At 37.4% G+C, this 17,125-nt stretch overlaps 2 protein-coding genes across 2 annotated transcripts; both read left to right on the top strand.

Annotated features, from left to right (window-relative positions):
- LOC132162605 (uncharacterized) lies at positions 1-7,513 on the top strand. The gene is made up of 6 exons (XM_059572877.1): positions 1-391; positions 2,483-2,575; positions 2,839-3,072; positions 3,501-3,603; positions 6,155-6,384; positions 6,994-7,513. The coding sequence occupies exons 1-6, from the start codon at positions 60-62 to the stop codon at positions 7,211-7,213; spliced, it is 1,212 nt and encodes a 403-aa protein (XP_059428860.1). The 5' UTR covers positions 1-59; the 3' UTR covers positions 7,214-7,513.
- A 2,303-nt stretch (positions 7,514-9,816) lies between these two features.
- LOC132162601 (110 kDa U5 small nuclear ribonucleoprotein component CLO) lies at positions 9,817-16,853 on the top strand. Its single transcript, XM_059572874.1, has 11 exons — positions 9,817-10,204; positions 10,777-11,534; positions 12,229-12,297; positions 12,486-13,685; positions 13,846-13,944; positions 14,018-14,176; positions 14,451-14,536; positions 14,626-14,824; positions 15,185-15,295; positions 15,588-15,794; positions 16,444-16,853. The coding sequence occupies exons 2-11, from the start codon at positions 10,791-10,793 to the stop codon at positions 16,540-16,542; spliced, it is 2,973 nt and encodes a 990-aa protein (XP_059428857.1). The 5' UTR covers positions 9,817-10,204; positions 10,777-10,790; the 3' UTR covers positions 16,543-16,853.
- Positions 16,854-17,125: the final 272 nt, after the last annotated feature.

Below are 17,125 nucleotides of genomic sequence, written 5' to 3'. Positions count from 1 at the left end.
GAAAGGAAAGAGAACACTTCATAGTTCTGACACCTTCTTTCTCGGTGTCTGCAACTGCAATGGCGTTTCACAGACCCACAAAGCCCAAACCAAAACCAAGATCCCTAATCCTCTTTCTCTTACTGGCCATTGCCGCAATTGCCCTCTTGTTCCTCTTCTCTTCCCTCATTTCCATAAATGGGTTCTCACTGTCTTCCTCAAGAACCCTGGAAATCGTCTTCAACTCCAACAACTGGAGCCCCCGCGAGAGAACCCACACGGGCCACGAGAAGTACTTGTACTGGGGTAACAGAATCGACTGCCCCGGAAAGCACTGCGACTCCTGCGAGGGTCTGGGTCACCAGGAGTCCAGCCTCAGGTGTGCCCTTGAGGAAGCCATGTTTCTCCAGAGGTATATATACCAATGTTTGGGTTCCTGGGCTTGTCTTTGTTTTGTGCTTTGACGCTGGGTTTGGAGTTTATGGTCTGTTTGATTGTTGAGAAAAATGTAGGAAAAGCTTACGATTAACAAGTAATATTGGTGGTGTCAGAAAACAGAATTTTTCTCTAAATTGTTCATTAATATTTAGGGTCTGTTTCAGAATTCAAAAGGGATGATAAATACTGGTGAGCTTTTGTTATTTGGATCAGTTTGATGTGTTTAGTATGGGATTTGAAATGGGTCAAAATTGTGGTGGTTCGTAGCATGTAAATCACAATTAACTTATATACATCCATATGGAATGTCATGTAGTTGCACGCATTGTGTTTCCTTGTTTTCCAAAATTTGGTGTCTATCTCTGTCTTCGTTGAGTGTCCTATAAATGGCATCATTTATTATCGTAGTTTTCATTCTTATTTCTTGACAGTTTTTGCTGTGACTTTGTATGTTCCTATGCTATGTAATACTCATTGAACTATTCATTCAAAAAAAAGAAAAAGAAACTCTTTGAACTGATTCATTTTCAATGGGAATCAATTTTTTTAATAAGTAATTCATTCTCATTAAAAAGCATAGAGGAAGTATATAAGAGAACCCCCTTAATCAGGAGAAGAAAGATGAACAAAAATTCAAAATAATATTAATAAAAAACCACATATCATGCCAAAAACTGACCTTTGACCCATCACCCACCTCATATTTAACAAATTTTGAACAAGTTTCCCACCTCCTCCTTATATATTTCCACACTCCCACTCCAAATGGCCTCGCTACCTCCTTAGAACACCAACCTCCCCTTAACTGATCATATATAGTATCTATTACCAATCTCCACAAAAGCTTCCCTCTTTGTAACATAACACCACAACCATTTTCTCAATAGAACATGATTGAACCGAATCGGGTTATAATCCCCAAACCACCTGATTTCATCAGAATAGAATACAGATTCTTGACTAGTTTACTAAATGTTCCGAAGTTTCTTAGGCCAATTAGCCATACACACTGGAATAGGGAAAAGAGACAACAAATAAGTAGGCAAATTGAAAAGAGTACTCTTTATTAGAGTCAATCTACTTCTCTTTGATAAATAAAGCTTTTTCCACCCAGCCAACCAACATTTCAGTTTTTCAATTATGCCATTCCAAATAGACGTGGTCTTGTAAGAAGCAGCCAATGACAAACCCAAGTACTTCATCAACAAAGACGATACTCTACAACCAAGAATATGGGCCAACCCCCTTACATCTCCCACATCGCCAACAATAACCATCTTTGATTTTGCCAAATTAATCTTCAATCCCGATATAGTTTCTAAATGTAAGAAAATGCATCACAAATGTCATAGTTGTTCGGCATTTGCCTCACAGAAAATCAAAGTATCATTTGCAAATAGTAAATGAGACGCTAACAGCTCTTCATTATTCCTCGACCCCACCGAAAATCCAAACAAAAGTCCCCTATCCACTGTAGCAAGCATTATCCTACTCAATGTTGCTATAACCATTACAAACAATAGTGGCGGTAACAGACCCCTCTATCTCAAATCCATGAGAGCTACTAAAGAATCCAGATAGTGAACCATTAATAAGAATGGAAAACCACATTGTAGTAATACAATGCGCTATCCAATCCCTCAATTTCTCCCCAAATACACATCTCTTTAGCAAATATAACAGGAACTCCTATTTTACATGATCATATGCCTTCTCCAAATCCAATAAACACAGCACACTTCAGCTTCCCAAATCTAATCCAACTTCCCAACATTCAGTAGCAACCGGAACCAGAACTAAATCCAAAATTTGTCTACCCCTGATGAACAGATTATGAGAACTTGAAACAATCTTTCCCAAAACCAATTTTAGCCTGTTTGACAAGACCTTGGAGACGATTTTATATACACCACCCGCTAAGCTAATACAATGGAAGTTCTTAATGTGCACAAAACCGGCCTTCTTTGGGATTTCCTATGGGATTCAGAACAAACATTACATTTATGATGTACTGACCGTATTTCTATAATGATGTCTAGTCTTTCATCTCTCTTTCTTGTTGCAGAACTTTTGTCATGCCTTCTAGGATGTGTATCAATCCGATACATAATAAGAAAGGAATCCTTCATCATTCTGAAAATGCAAGTTCAGAGGAAAGGTGAGTTCATTGAGACTTCACTTGTTGGTTGGTTTTCAGAAGAAGATGCTTTGTTATTCAAATGTTTGTTCTTGATTTCTTTTCAAAATTATTATTTTCTTCATCTGCTTTGAAGTTTGAATGTGCGGGAAAAAATGCCCTCTAGGTTTGGTTTTATGCTTGCAGTTTTCCTTTATTTATTTTTATTAATGTGTACAATAATTATCAATCAGAAACAGTGAATTGCTCTACAATCTGAACCTACTTATCCTTTAATTTGGTAGGTGGGCAGCAAGCTCATGTGCCATGGATTCTTTATATGATCTGGACCTCATATCTGATACTGTACCTGTAATTTTAGACAATTCAAAATTATGGTATCAGGTCCTATCTACAAGTATGAAGCTGGGAGCTAGGGGAGTTGCCCATGTTGAAGGAGTTAATCGTGTTGATCTAAAAGAGAACAGTCATTATTCAAATCTCTTGCTCATAAACCGAACTGCAAGCCCTCTTTCATGGTAAATTGAAAATCCCCGCCCCCCTTTTTTCTGTGTTTCCTTTGGTAGGATTTGTTTTCCTTTTCTTCTCAAACACCAATCCAAGTAGTATATACTGAATTTGATTGGGATTTCTTTGAACCTCTATACTTATGATCTACTTGAGTTAATGTTGATTGAAAGAACCATCGAATCATCAGAGATAGGGTTTGATTTTTGCAATCAAATATCAGTACTTGGTAAGAGTTTTGAAAGCTTGTGGTCTTGTTAAGTTCGATTTCATATGTGCAATTCTTTTATCTAGCCCCAGAAAACAATTGGGGAATGTTTTTCCTATTTGTACCACTACATCACGAAGTGTATCCTTGCAACTCTGTGCAAATCAGTTAGGGTTTTGAGTCTGTTGATTTTGCCAAGGGCTCGAGGTTCTGATAATGATAGCTCTTCAGGTTTATGGAGTGCAAGGATCGAAATAACCGAAGTGCTGTAATGTTGCCATATTCTTTTCTCCCTTCGGGAGCAGCAAAGAAACTAAGATATGCTGCTGAAAAGGTTGGTACCATAGGAAATCCTGTTAAAGTTTCATTTTGTGTACTTTTTTTCTTCTATTTGCTAATTATGAAATGGTTTTGAAGGCATATCATGTATTTATCAAATATATTAAAAATGTTGAATCACTTGGTTCGTATAGTATTGAAGATGTCTACATTCTTTCATGCTTTTATATATCAAACATGTAATTTCTGTGGGGACCACACAACATGAATATCTCTATTCTCTATTGTTTGTTGGTCTTTTAGATAGAATAAATTGCAAAATACTTTTCGGTTTATAACTTGATGAAATTTAAGCGAATTTGACCGCTGTCTGTCACTTAAGTCCTCACTCAAGCTTTCAATTTTATAAGCTTTAACATTGTTTAAAACTGATTGGAGATACATGTGAACAATTTGATTTCTCTACTTTTTACAATGTGCAGCATTCATCCCATAAATGCATCTGAATGAAATTCTGGATAATGCCTTTCTCTGTCTTCGATATCAAGTGTTGGAACTTGAAATGGATTAAATACATTTTCATTATACTTTGTTTATTGAAAGAAGTGATTTTTTTTTTCTTAGTATGTGTCTGTGCATGCCCGTTTCTAAGCATGCATCTCTACCTCTTGACCCGCATGCTCTGCACCTTGTTCACTGTCCTATGATGTCCTAAGCCACTTTCTTCTAGATCTTCAACACTCCATCCTCACCTTCATGTCATTTCTCTGGTTCTGAGTTCTCCTAATCCTTCCAAGTCCTTGTCATCATCTTTACAATGTTGGTTTACTCCATGGTGTATGACTACTGGTTCTAGACCGCAATCAGGCTGCTCTGAACTGTCAAATCGTGCTGTTGGGCTGCCACATGGGGTCCTATTGTTGCTCTGCTTCAAGGGTGGATGCTACAGGATTGGTGTGTGGGTCTTCAACTATGTGCTTCACCTAATTTTATGGGCATAATTCACTAAATCAAACACATGATTTTACGTGTGTTTGTGTCCAGTTTGGTGAATTGCTTGTTGGGTTTATTTTGTTTGGTTAAACTGTTGTGTGTGGCATTTGTGAGGCTTTTTTAAATTGGTTTTATGTTTTTTTTTTTTTTTTTTTTTTAAGGATTAATGGGTTGGTATTTTTTTGGGGCTTTGGTTAGGATATGTTGTCATGTCAGAACAATTATGGGAATTTATGGTTTTGTTAGCACTTTGCTGGAATTGGTTTATAATTTGAGCTTTTGTTTGTGTCTCTGATGTATTTTTGGCATTGGTAATTTTTTGTCACTGAACAGTAAATTTAGAACTTAAAGAAAAATAAATTCAATTTTAAAGCAATAGCAACAGCTTTCCTTAAATTTTTCTTAGATGTAGGGAACCAAATTACTTTTTACTTCTCTATTCAAATAAGCTTCATAGTAGTTTTCTCTTATCATTTCCTTATACTATTTAAATATTCTTTAAACTAAATGATAGTGGAAAAAAGAGAGGAAAGAGAAACTATTTAAATATTGTTTCAAATAAATGCTACAGGAAAGAGAGAGGAAAGAAAAAGCATTTTTATATTAAAATAATGTTAAGGTAACCAAAAATGCTACCCTAAATCTAGGGTAGCACTTTTGCTTCTTGGGGAACACCAAGGCAGTCTTTGAGGTGATTTTTTAGGAGTTTTCCCTTACATTTAGAGAAAAGAATGGGATTTTGGGGAATCTGCTGCTAGTGCCCTTATGAGACATAATTCATTTTAAAGTTGTCTCATCAACTTGGCAGTGTTGGTGGTTTTATGCTTTTGATCTTTTCTTCTACCCTTGCATAGTAGCAGTACTCTATACCTTTTTCGCTTTACCATGGGGCAGCCTAGTGGACCCATTTCAAAAAAACCATATATTGCAGTGTTTATTGTTCTTCAATTGTACAAAGCTTGGGCTTGCTCTGATTATTGTTCTTACCCTGTACCAATTGTCTATCCAACTTTAAATAGTTGATAAAACCGACAATTGTTTATTTGTCTATCCAAGTATAAACTGTTGCATAAATATGAAAGTGGGTTCGGTTATCAATATCTGTCAATATGTTGGTGTCTATAGATTCATATGTCCCCAAAGACATCAAATTATTTTACTCTTTACTCTTAGATGATCGCTTGGCTAGCTCTTTTAGTGATTAGTTTCTCTGATTTTCTTTTTCATTTCTCTCCCTCCTAGGCGCTCTCTGTTTATACTTCCCGTGTATATGGGTTGCGCCCCTCTGCGCTCTTTTTTTATATCATCATTACTTATCAAAAAAATAAATAAAAAGGGTACAACATGCGTGTGGAAATGGTTTCAGACTTTGCCAAAAGCTAGTACATCCAGATCATCTCTTGTGTACTTAGGGGCGTCTTACTCTTTTAATGATATATGTCGATTACTTATCAAAAAAAAGTTAAGTGTGCCAAATTCGTGTGGGTTAATCAGTTTCTCCTTGCTCCAGTTGCTGGATTATTGCTCTGGCGGTTATTCTTTTTTCTAAAGTACACTTCTATACATGTACTTTGATGAGTTTGATCAGTCTCTAACCAAATTCATGTCCACAGATTAAGAGAATCCTTGGTGATTATGATGCCATCCATGTTCGTCGTGGTGATAAAATAAAGATGAGGAAGGACAGATTTGGAGTTTATAGGACCCTGCATCCCCATCTGGACAGGGATACACGTCCTGAGTTTATGCTCCAAAGAATTGAAAAATGGGTCCCACCTGGACGAACTATTTTTATTGCTTCAAATGAGAGGGTACCTGGATTTTTTTCTCCTCTCTCTGTTAGGTAACTCTCTCTCACCTCTTTTCTTTTGAAGCAGTTAAGAGTCTGTTTGAAATTGCATTAATGAGCTTAACAAGTATTTTTAGTTATGCAAAGCAAAAATGACTTGTTTAGTAAAAACCTTAAAAGGCACTTAAGGGAAGCTTGAAAATGAAGCTTTTTCTTTCTTTTCTTTTTTCTCTCTAAAAAGCTCTTTCAAACTTTTTTTCATGGATAAAAGCTCTATTTTCCAAAACAATTCCAAACACGCTAAGAGATTTTACTGCATGTTCTTTTGTGTGTTATGTGGAAGCTACATTCCGGTCCATAGAAGGACCTAGCAGAATGGTAGCAGTAAAAATAAATCACGAGATTTCCTTCATTGGTGATTTGACTCTGCTTTTATTACACCAAACATGACAACTATTGTTATTTTCTAAGATGAAACCTTTGAGGTTGTGCTTGTGTGCTAGCAACCATATATCTTTCATCGTAATTTTGTCTCTGACATTAATGTCAAAGATATTCTCCCTGCAAATTCATGGTTTAAATCTCAAATGTATATTTCTGAAAGAAAAACAAAGAAGGAGAACGTTGGATTTTTCATCAAATCTTGGTGATTCTTAAATGCAGGTACAAATTAGCATATTCATCAAACTATAGCAAGATCCTGGATCCCTTGATTGATAACAACTACGAGCTGTTCATGATTGAGAGGCTTATCGTGATGGGTGCCAAAACCTCCATTAAAACATTCAAGGAAGGTGAAACAGATCTCAGCCTCACTGATGACCCAAAGAAGAACACCAAGATGTGGCAGATACCTGTTTATACCATGGATGAGGGAAGCTGACGTGACTTACACGAAAAGGTTTCCTGCTTTGTCCACAACCCAGCTCCTTATTTTTACACGGGCCAAACACTTCAAAAAGTTGCATACCAGAAAGCTTCACATAGAAAAAATCAAGATTATGGGTTGAAAAGAGTGGCTGAGTGAGCAGTTAAATTGTTGTTGTAAATTGTGATACGAATTCGATAAGAGGCTTGCATGTGTTCTTCATAGATGTGTATATCTTCACAGAAAATGGGCATGCTCATTTTTCTTCCTTTTTGCATATATTTATGCTTTTGCAGGTCCTCATTAGCAAAATTTCATTATTGCTTAGAATCAACACTCCCACGTTTAGCTGAGAAATTTCTTTACTCCTTGTGGCCTTCTCATCAATTGTAGTGGTTGGTGGCCAGAAATTTGGGGTGGCAAAATGGGTCGGTGGGTCAACACGAATATGACCCGTGATGACCCACTATCTGATTAGCCCAAATACGAGCACAACTTATTTAGACAAACGGGTTGAATTTTCAAATACGAACACGACATGAAAAATAATTGGGTAACACGACACGACCGCACACACATACACGTAGATACACATAAACTCACTCATATTCACCCTATTAATACATCTGTACGTTAGATCGTTTAAGATTCAAGCTAATTTAACCAATTACTCAAATAATAAATCTTAACAATAATTAAATCAAGACATTTACTTTATATATAGAATGAATAAGTAAATTAAGTTGCTTGTGAACAAGTTAGCTTGATCTCATATGAAAATTAAATAAATAGAACTTGAACATATTATCTAGCTTGGTGATAAGCTTGAGCTTAGCTCGTGGTTGAAAGAAATTAAACAAATTGAGCTTGAACATCAATACTCAGCTCGGCTCGATTGCGTCCCTAATTCTTCATGTCTCATCTTTCTCTTGGGTTTTATTTTTTATCCTCACATATCACATTCTGTACGAATAAAATATCAAAATAATAAATGGCGGAGGCATGGTGTACATGAACCTTTTATTTTCACATTTTTCCAATCATAATAATTCATGATTGGAAAAATTTATTACGACCATGATGAAGATTCCTCTGGTAACTGTGGGTAAAAAAAATTTATTTTCACATTAAATTTTTTCCATAGTTACCAAAGATCCCTAATTATGACGATGAAGATTAGAAGATGAGAAGCTCCCCATGGGCTGAAGGCAATGGTGATCGCCAAAATAGAATGCGAAGAGGGCGGCCCAAGAATTGTGGGGCCCTTGTAGCCCACAACAGGGTGATTGGTGAGATTGACACCATTGCTAGAGGATTCGCAGGAGGAGGCGAATCCAGTTTAGCCTTGAGAGCCCATGCGAGGAGGATAACTTCGGGGTAAGTCTTGTCAATGGGTAGGTCGTCCAAGGCATCAAAGTGGGAGTCTCAACCAATAATCTTCACAGACGAAGACCTTTGCGGGATTGTTTCGCCCCACGACGATGCCTTGGTAGTAGCCCTCCTCATTTCTAATTATAAGATTCATAGAATTCTGATCGATACAGGTAGCTTTGTGGACATCCTGTACATTGGTGCATTTGAAAGGATGATGATTGATAAAGGAAGGATATCCCCAATGATAGTCCCCTTGATGGGGTTCAGCGAAGAAAGGGTGCGCCTGGTGGGTGCAATCACCTTGCTAGTCACCGCGGGGTTCAAACCCACTCAAGCCACCGACATGACGGATTTCATCGTTGTAGACAAACTTTCCGCCTACAACGCGATCATTGGGAGGCCCACCTTAAACACGTTGAGAGCGGTAGTGTCAACAGTCTATCTGGCTATGAAATTCCTAACATAATCAGGGGTGGGTGTAGTAAAAGGTGAAATATAGGTACAAGAACATTTAAATCTAACACGTTTAGCCAATTCTCTAAGATCCAAATGTGTGAATTTGGGGGTTAATTGTTAGGAAAAAAATTGGTAATCATGTACTGGACCTATAGGACCTATATGTAGATCATACATATCCAATGATTAATTTAAAAAAGAAATGTACTAAAGAAATACAACAATACATGAAATGTAAAAAGATCATTTCTCCAAAGAAAAATGATAAAAATCATTTTTGTCTCATTTTTCACCAATTTTCATACTGTAAGTGGGTCACACAAATTCAATAATAAATTTGCAAAAAAAAAAAAAAAAAAAAAACATAGAATTGTGCATAATATGTCTCTTAAATAAGATTGAGGTGATTAAAATGTGAACATAAGTTACATAAAAATAAACATTCAAAGAGGGATTGCGATCAAATAGGGCTTTGGGGCGCAAACTAAGCCCAACCCTCTTAACCTCCTTCGAGGGTACAATTATCAATTGAAGAAGCACCTAAAATCTCTCTGGTGTTTTGAATCTTAGTCACTCTGATAAAACTTTATTTTGAATAGAATTAACAATTTTGACACGATCTGAACTTAATACAAAGTTATCGGGTTTGAATTTATTCTGTTTATTTTGTTTATGGCAGGTAAACCGCAAGTAACCCGTTGGTAACCCACCATACCCGTTAAAAAAAAAAAAAAAACAAAAAAGGGCTCCTGAACCTAAAATCTCAGTTTCCTCTCCTCTCAATTATCATTTTGTTTCTCCCTCACTCTCAGCCCTCGGACTGTCATTTTCTTCTTTCTCCGTCTCAGAGAGTCACTCTCAAGCCTAAAAGGGTAATTGCAAAACCTAAAAAAACCTCCATTTCTTTCTCCTTCTCACTCTCAGCCGCCACCCTCCCTCCCTCTCTCTCTCTCTCTCTCTCTCTCGCGTCGCCGCCGCTCGCGTCTCCATCTTTCTCTCGCGCCGCCGCCGCCGCATCCCTCTCACTCTCAGCTCACGTCTCTTTCTCCCTCTCCCTCTCACTCCGTCTTCGGTATATCGCTCTCTCTCTCTCCGTCTCCGGTATCTCTCTCTTGCTCTGATTTTGTCTCCGGTTTGACGGGTGCCTTAGCCTACAAAGCCTTTCGCTCTTTTCAGGTACGCAATTTTCTTCCGTCAATGTTCTGTCTTTGTATATGTTTGTAAGTAAGAATGTGAGCATGTTTTACTTATGTATCGGTGATTTATGTTTTGTGGATGTGAGTTCCTTTGATTTATGTGTTCTGTATAGGACCCATTTGAAATAAGAAACAAATTTCTCTCTATATTTTTAGGCCCTGCCAACTGCCAAGCAAAAACATTCGGGAAAATTTGAGACCCATGTGCAAGTTTTGCTTAATTAGAGATCTATTTGAGGTTTTGGGTTCATTTTCTTCTTCTCTGGTTTAATTAAAATATTGATAAAAGCGTTCTTAGTGCATTGTGAAGTCATATGTGGAAGCCACAGTTCTTGAGTTATTTGACTATTTGAATCCCATTAGAGTAAAAATTGTAGGATGAATTTTTTTAAGAAAAATTAACCATATAGGTTGAAGATTTTGTAAATCAATGACCCAGTATGTGTCTCTGTCAGTTTGAGTAAATAAAAGCCAAGCTCGGATAGAATTAAATTTCAATATAAGGAACTTTGTTGTTTAAATGGACCTCTAATTGTTCATGGGATATGGCAGATTTTGAAAAGAACATGGATGATAGTTTATATGATGAGTTCGGAAACTATATTGGACCTGAAATCGAGTCTGACCGAGAGAGTGACAGAGAAGATGAAGATGAAGATCTTCAAGATAGGCCCATTGAAGAGGCTGAGGAATCGGATGGTGAGGATGCAGCTGCTGCCTCAAATGGGTGGATAACAGCTTCGAATGATGTTGATATGGATAACCAGATTGTCCTTGCTGAGGACAAAAAGTACTACCCAACTGCTGAAGAGGTTTATGGTGAAGATGTTGAAACGTTAGTTATGGATGAAGATGAGCAACCATTGGAGCAACCAATAATTAAACCTGTTAGGAATATCAAGTTTGAGGTTGGGGTGAAGGACTCTTCCATGTACGTACCAACCCAATTTCTTGTGGGTCTCATGTCAAATCCCACTCTGGTTCGGAATGTTGCTCTTGTTGGGCACCTTCAGCATGGGAAAACTGTCTTCATGGATATGCTGATTGAGCAAACACACCATATGTCCACATTTGATGCACACAGTGAGAAGCATTTGAGGTACACAGATACGAGGATTGATGAACAAGAGAGAAGGATATCAATTAAAGCAGTTCCAATGTCGCTTGTTCTTGAAGATAGCAATTCAAAATCGTACCTGTGTAACATTATGGACACCCCTGGGCACGTTAATTTCTCTGATGAAATGACTGCTGCTCTCAGACTTGCCGATGGCGCTGTATTGATTGTGGATGCTGCTGAAGGAGTAATGGTAAGTAATTTTCTTCTTTTATTCAAAGGGTTGATAGTTAATCTTGACTTTTTTTAGGCTTTAGTATAGCCTATAACTCTGTGGTTTAATTCGTGAATTGGCTCTGAAACAAAATTCTAAGAATCTACTTGATGTCAATCAGAGACTGAAGGTACGTTTAACCATTTAGTTTAAAACCTGGGATAGTTGGTTACCTGGCTATTGGCATCCATGTAGACAGGAGATTAGGAAGTTTGTAAACCCTGGCTAATTGGAGGGATAAAGGCCTTGTTTGTTAAACAACAAGGGAATTCCAAGACACTGTTCACAATAAAAAAATTAAAAAAGAAAATAATGATTGGTATAAAAAAGTGAAATTTTTTTGTTTTGTACTGATTTTTTTTATTTGAATAGTAGTAAAAAGTAAATAATGTGATATAAAAAGTGAATGATGTGATATAAAAGTGAGAATGTTTTGATGTTGATTTTTTTGAAAAAAATGAAGTGAATAGTGTGTGGGAGTGGAGTGTTGTTTAACAAACACTACCAAAACAATATGCGTTGTCTAGTTTCAACCATGTCTTGATTCATTTATATCAGTTTCCTTCAGGATTAAGGTGTTAATACGATATCGCCACTCTTTATGGGAGTATAATGTCTGTAAACATGATATGACTGCTTGATATTAATTTGTACAATATTATGTGATGCACAGGTAAATACAGAGAGGGCTATACGCCATGCAATCCAAGATCGCCTACCTATTGTAGTTGTAATCAATAAGGTAAATCTGTGTGTGTGCGGGTGTGGAGTGCCTACCTATTTCTTGTGTGGGAGGGAGTACCTACTTATTGTTTTTGTGTGAATTTGGAAGCTTTAAGTGTCGGTTTTAAAATCCCTTTGAGTATGTATAATGATGCTGTGAACTTCTAGATGCCCTTGACTTCTTATATCAAACTTTTTGTTCTAAAGGTTGACAGGCTGATAACAGAACTTAAACTGCCGCCAAAGGATGCTTACTTTAAGCTAAGGCATACGCTGGAAGTCATTAATAGCAACATATCTGCTGCCACTTCTATTGTTGGCAATGTGCCAGTTATAGACCCAGCTGCTGGAAATGTTTGTTTTGCAAGTGCTACAGCCGGGTGGTCCTTCACTTTGCAATCATTTGCTAAACTATATGTCAAACTCCATGGGATCCCATTTGATGCTGATAAGTTTGCGTCTCGGCTTTGGGGAGATCAATATTATCATCCAGATGCTCGAGTTTTTAGGAAGAAACCCCCTCCAGGTGGTGGAGAAAGATCATTTGTCCAGTTTGTGCTTGAGCCCCTTTACAAAATATATAGCCAAGTGATTGGTGAACATAAAAAGAGTGTGGAAGCTACTCTTGTGGAATTTGGTGTCACTCTTCCAAATGCAGCTTACAAATTAAACGTCAGGCCTTTGCTGAGGCTGGCTTGTAGCTCAGTTTTTGGTAATGCCTCAGGCTTTACCGATATGCTGGTTCAGCATATACCTTCCCCCAAAGCTGCTGCAACAAGGAGGGTTGATCATATATATACCGGGCCAAAAGACTCTATGATCTACAAGGCCATGAAGAATTGTGATCCTGATGGGCCGTTAATGGTTAATGTGACCAAGCTGTACCCCAAGTCAGACTGTAGTGTCTTTGATGCTTTCGGTAGGGTCTATAGTGGCAGGATTAGGACAGGGCAGACTGTACGTGTTTTGGGAGAAGGCTATTCCCCAGATGATGAGGAGGATATGACAGTAAAAGAAGTGACAAAATTATGGGTTTATCAAGGTCGAGATAGGACTCCGATAGCCGAGGCTCCTGCTGGTTCTTGGGTTCTCATTGAAGGCGTGGATGCTTCCATAATGAAAACTGCCACACTTTGTGATGAGGATGTGGCACGTTATGAGGATGTCTACATCTTCCGGCCTCTCCAGTTCAACACTCTTCCAGTTGTGAAAACAGCTACTGAGCCTTTAAATCCAAGTGAGTTGCCTAAAATGGTGGAGGGTCTTAGGAAGATCAGCAAGAGCTATCCTCTAGCCATTACTAAAGTTGAGGAGTCGGGAGAGCACACTATTTTAGGTACAGGAGAGTTGTACTTGGATTCAATCATGAAGGACCTTAGAGAGCTCTATTCTGAAGTAGAAGTCAAGGTGTTTGTTTCCTCATCCCCCCCCACCTTTGTTTTTTTTCAAAAAACTTCAGTGCCTACCATTAAATATTCTCTTCTGAATCTTCTGTTTCACATTTTTGAGGGATATACTTTGTGCTCATGGGCATGTGATTGCTTCTTATGCTGTACTTGAAATATAGGTAGCTGATCCTGTCGTTTCATTCTGTGAAACTGTGGTGGAGTCTTCATCAATGAAATGTTTTGCTGAAACTCCAAACAAAAAGAATAAAATAACCATGGTAAGGAAGCCGTCCAAATCATATGCAATTCTATTCCGGCAATATGTCACTTACACCTATTCTCTTTTTCTAGATTGCAGAGCCTTTGGAGAGAGGAATTGCAGAGCAAATTGAGAATGGTGAAGTAAGCATTGATTGGAGTAGAAAGCGAATTGGTGAATTCTTTGAGAAGAATCATCACTGGGATGTGCTTGCATCACGATCCATATGGGCATTTGGCCCTGACAAGCAGGTAATTGAATTCTTCCTCTCAAAATATGACTGGTTATGGTTATGGGCATATGTCCCTAATGAGCGAGTATGAAGCATGTGGGTGTATTTGTGTGCTTGCTTTTTATGCAATTAAAAGGAAAGCAATATCAATTTTATTGTTTTCTTGCTATTCTTATGCTCGTTTATGTCTTAAACTGAATATTAAACAATCTTTTCATTTGATAAGATATTCAACTCTTGTATTAAACAAAATATTGTTGTGGCACTCATTTGACAAAATGCCATACTTGCAGGGACCTAACATTCTATTGGACGACACACTCTCGGGTGAAGTTGACAAGAATTTGCTGAATGCTGTCAAGGATTCCATTGTTCAGGGGTAAACTGAATAGCCTTTTTTTTTCTTTTCTTTCCTGTTCATTGTCTCAGTTAAGGCCCACCATTAATTGTTTTATGTATTTTGGACAGATTTCAATGGGGTGCTCGAGAAGGACCTCTCTGTGATGAACCCATCAGGAATGTTAAGTTCAAAATTGTTGATGCAAGGATTGCACCTGAGCCACTTCATCGGGGATCTGGTCAAATCATTCCTACTGCTCGACGTGTGGCCTATTCAGCTTTCCTTATGGCAACCCCACGCCTTATGGAACCAATGTATTATATAGAGGTAATTGCTTGCGACTTCTATCATCAAGATAAGATTGCATTTTTAAGGAAGATGTCTGATTGGCTGTTTCTTTGGTGTGACTGAGGAGACAAAATGGTGGTTAATGAGATGAGCGTATGAATGAAAGTTGAGGAAAATAATCATTTTTCAGATCTCGCAACAGTCTTCTCAAATATTCCTCAAGTCTCTTATGATACTAGAATAAAATGTGTAAATTTTTAAAGTTCTACAAGTAATTGCTCTTCATTCTTGAAGTTGCTTTAGGATGGAGATTCTTAGAAACAATAATTGTTTTGAGATACGACTTATATTGAGGCATGAACTTGGAGCTGAAGCTAATTTGTGATTCTGTTGTTTCAGATACAAACCCCGATTGACTGTGTCTCTGCAATCTACACAGTGCTATCTCGCAGGCGTGGGCATGTTACAGCTGATGTTCCTCAACCAGGGACCCCAGCTTATATTGTTAAGGTTTGCTGGCTAACCTTTATCTACATAGTGATCCTTTGGGAAATACTTTTATGACTGATGGTTTGGAATGGAAAATTTGGGGATGTCCAATTAACCTCTGGATGATTGAATTATATGTTTGGCCTAATTTTGCTCTCATGGAAATTTTTTGAGACCATTGGTCAGTGTGGAGTGTTGTTGAGTATATATATATATATATATATGCTTGAATTCTTACTTATCAAAAAAAAAAAATTCTTATCTTGTTTCCCTTTTTTTTTTTTTTTTTTTTTTTTTTCGCAATGGATTACAGGCGTTTTTACCTGTCATAGAATCATTTGGTTTTGAGACAGACTTGAGGTACCATACTCAAGGACAAGCTTTTTGCCTCTCGGTGTTTGATCATTGGGCTATTGTTCCTGGGGACCCTCTGGACAAGAGCATTGTTCTGCGGCCACTTGAACCGGCCCCAATTCAGCACCTTGCTCGTGAATTTATGGTGAAGACAAGGCGGAGAAAGGTAAAGTTGTTCTCCCTCCCTTCTATCTCTCTCTCAATCAAGGAAGACTACAAAGAGCAGAGCTGAAGTTCTATTGAACTCTCTCTCTCCTCAATTTTAGATTCACAGTTGTGCTTTGATTTGTGTTCTGTTTGCTTTAATATCTCTTGGAGTGTGCCTTCTTTAGACTAAATAAATAAAAAGAAGCTCCAAACCCTTATATAGATTTTTCAAAAAGCTTCCCCCATCCAGAAAAGAAAAGAAAAGAAAAACGATCAGAATTTTATGAAGGGTAAAGTTGTGGCTTCAAGACTCAGCAAGAATAACTTACCAACAAGAAAAATAATTACAAAAGACGTGGGTTACATGTAATGCTTTTCAAGCTGTCTCCAGCATGATTGACACGAAATATGTGTGCTTTCTGTTATTTATCGTTTAGGACATGACATGATGAAAATCTAGGGAGGAAATTTTTTGTAGCCTCGTTGTTACTGCATTTGTTGCACAATCTGAGAAAGATCCGGAGGTGGATGCTTCAAAATCATACAAATTTGTCTGTGGATATAGAACTATGATAATTTTATTGAACATGCAATTTGCACAATAATGTATAACTAGAAAACCTGCATCTAAGCTCTAATAATGTTGGAGTTGGCATTGAATTTGGCAGGGAATGAGTGAAGATGTGAGCATTAACAAGTTCTTTGATGAGGCTATGATGGTGGAGCTGGCCCAGCAGGCAGCTGATCTTCATCAGCAAATGTTGTGATAAGAGTTCAACTTAGACTTTGGTGCTGGAGGTGTAGATGGTTCTGTTCTTCAAACTTTATCTAAGCCAGTATGCAAATTTTAAAACAAATCCAGATTCTACTTCTAGGTCTTTTGACACCACTGACCACTGACTTTCTAATTCTCCCCTTCAGTAGAAAACTTGTTGTAAAAGGTTTTAAACTCTCTGTGACTTGAGTTGTCAAATTTACTTCTTCATGTAAAAAGATCTTCTAACTCTACTAATTTGTCAAATTTATTGTTCATATTTACAGTTATTACAGGAATATCGAGCTATCTTTGCTTGTTGCTTGTGAACTGGTACAAGCAGTAGCTTGTGCCCCATCTACGAGTCAAAGATGATTTTTTTTTTTTTTTTACCTCTAAACAAGAGTCGAGATGATTTGGAATGATTTTAATGCCTTGAACAGTGAATTGTTAGAAAATAATGAAATTGGAGAAAGAAGAGAGTAATTCAAATTTGAATAAGAGAAACTTATGAAGAGATGAGTTTATAATTGAATAAAATATTTTGAAATAGCATTTAATTATTTTTCCCATTTTATTTTGAACGTTGAACTTGT

This window comes from Corylus avellana, chromosome ca9, assembly GCF_901000735.1.
Source record: "Corylus avellana chromosome ca9, CavTom2PMs-1.0".
Lineage (NCBI taxonomy): Eukaryota > Viridiplantae > Streptophyta > Magnoliopsida > Fagales > Betulaceae > Corylus > Corylus avellana.
The sequence above is the reverse complement of the archived record's forward strand: the minus strand, read 5'-3'. Positions and strand labels throughout refer to the sequence as shown.

Bases quoted from the DNA above. Each gene is read 5' to 3' on its own strand.
- LOC132162605 (XM_059572877.1), top strand. From the start codon at position 60: ATGGCGTTTCACAGACCCACAAAGCCCAAACCAAAACCAAGATCCCTA. The intron at 2,576-2,838 runs GTGAGTTCATTG...TTAATTTGGTAG, and splicing joins AATGCAAGTTCAGAGGAAAG to GTGGGCAGCAAGCTCATGTG. The intron at 3,604-6,154 runs GTTGGTACCATA...TCATGTCCACAG, and splicing joins TAAGATATGCTGCTGAAAAG to ATTAAGAGAATCCTTGGTGA.
- LOC132162601 (XM_059572874.1), top strand. From the start codon at position 10,791: ATGGATGATAGTTTATATGATGAGTTCGGAAACTATATTGGACCTGAA. The intron at 11,535-12,228 runs GTAAGTAATTTT...TGTGATGCACAG, and splicing joins ATGCTGCTGAAGGAGTAATG to GTAAATACAGAGAGGGCTAT. The intron at 12,298-12,485 runs GTAAATCTGTGT...TTTGTTCTAAAG, and splicing joins TTGTAGTTGTAATCAATAAG to GTTGACAGGCTGATAACAGA.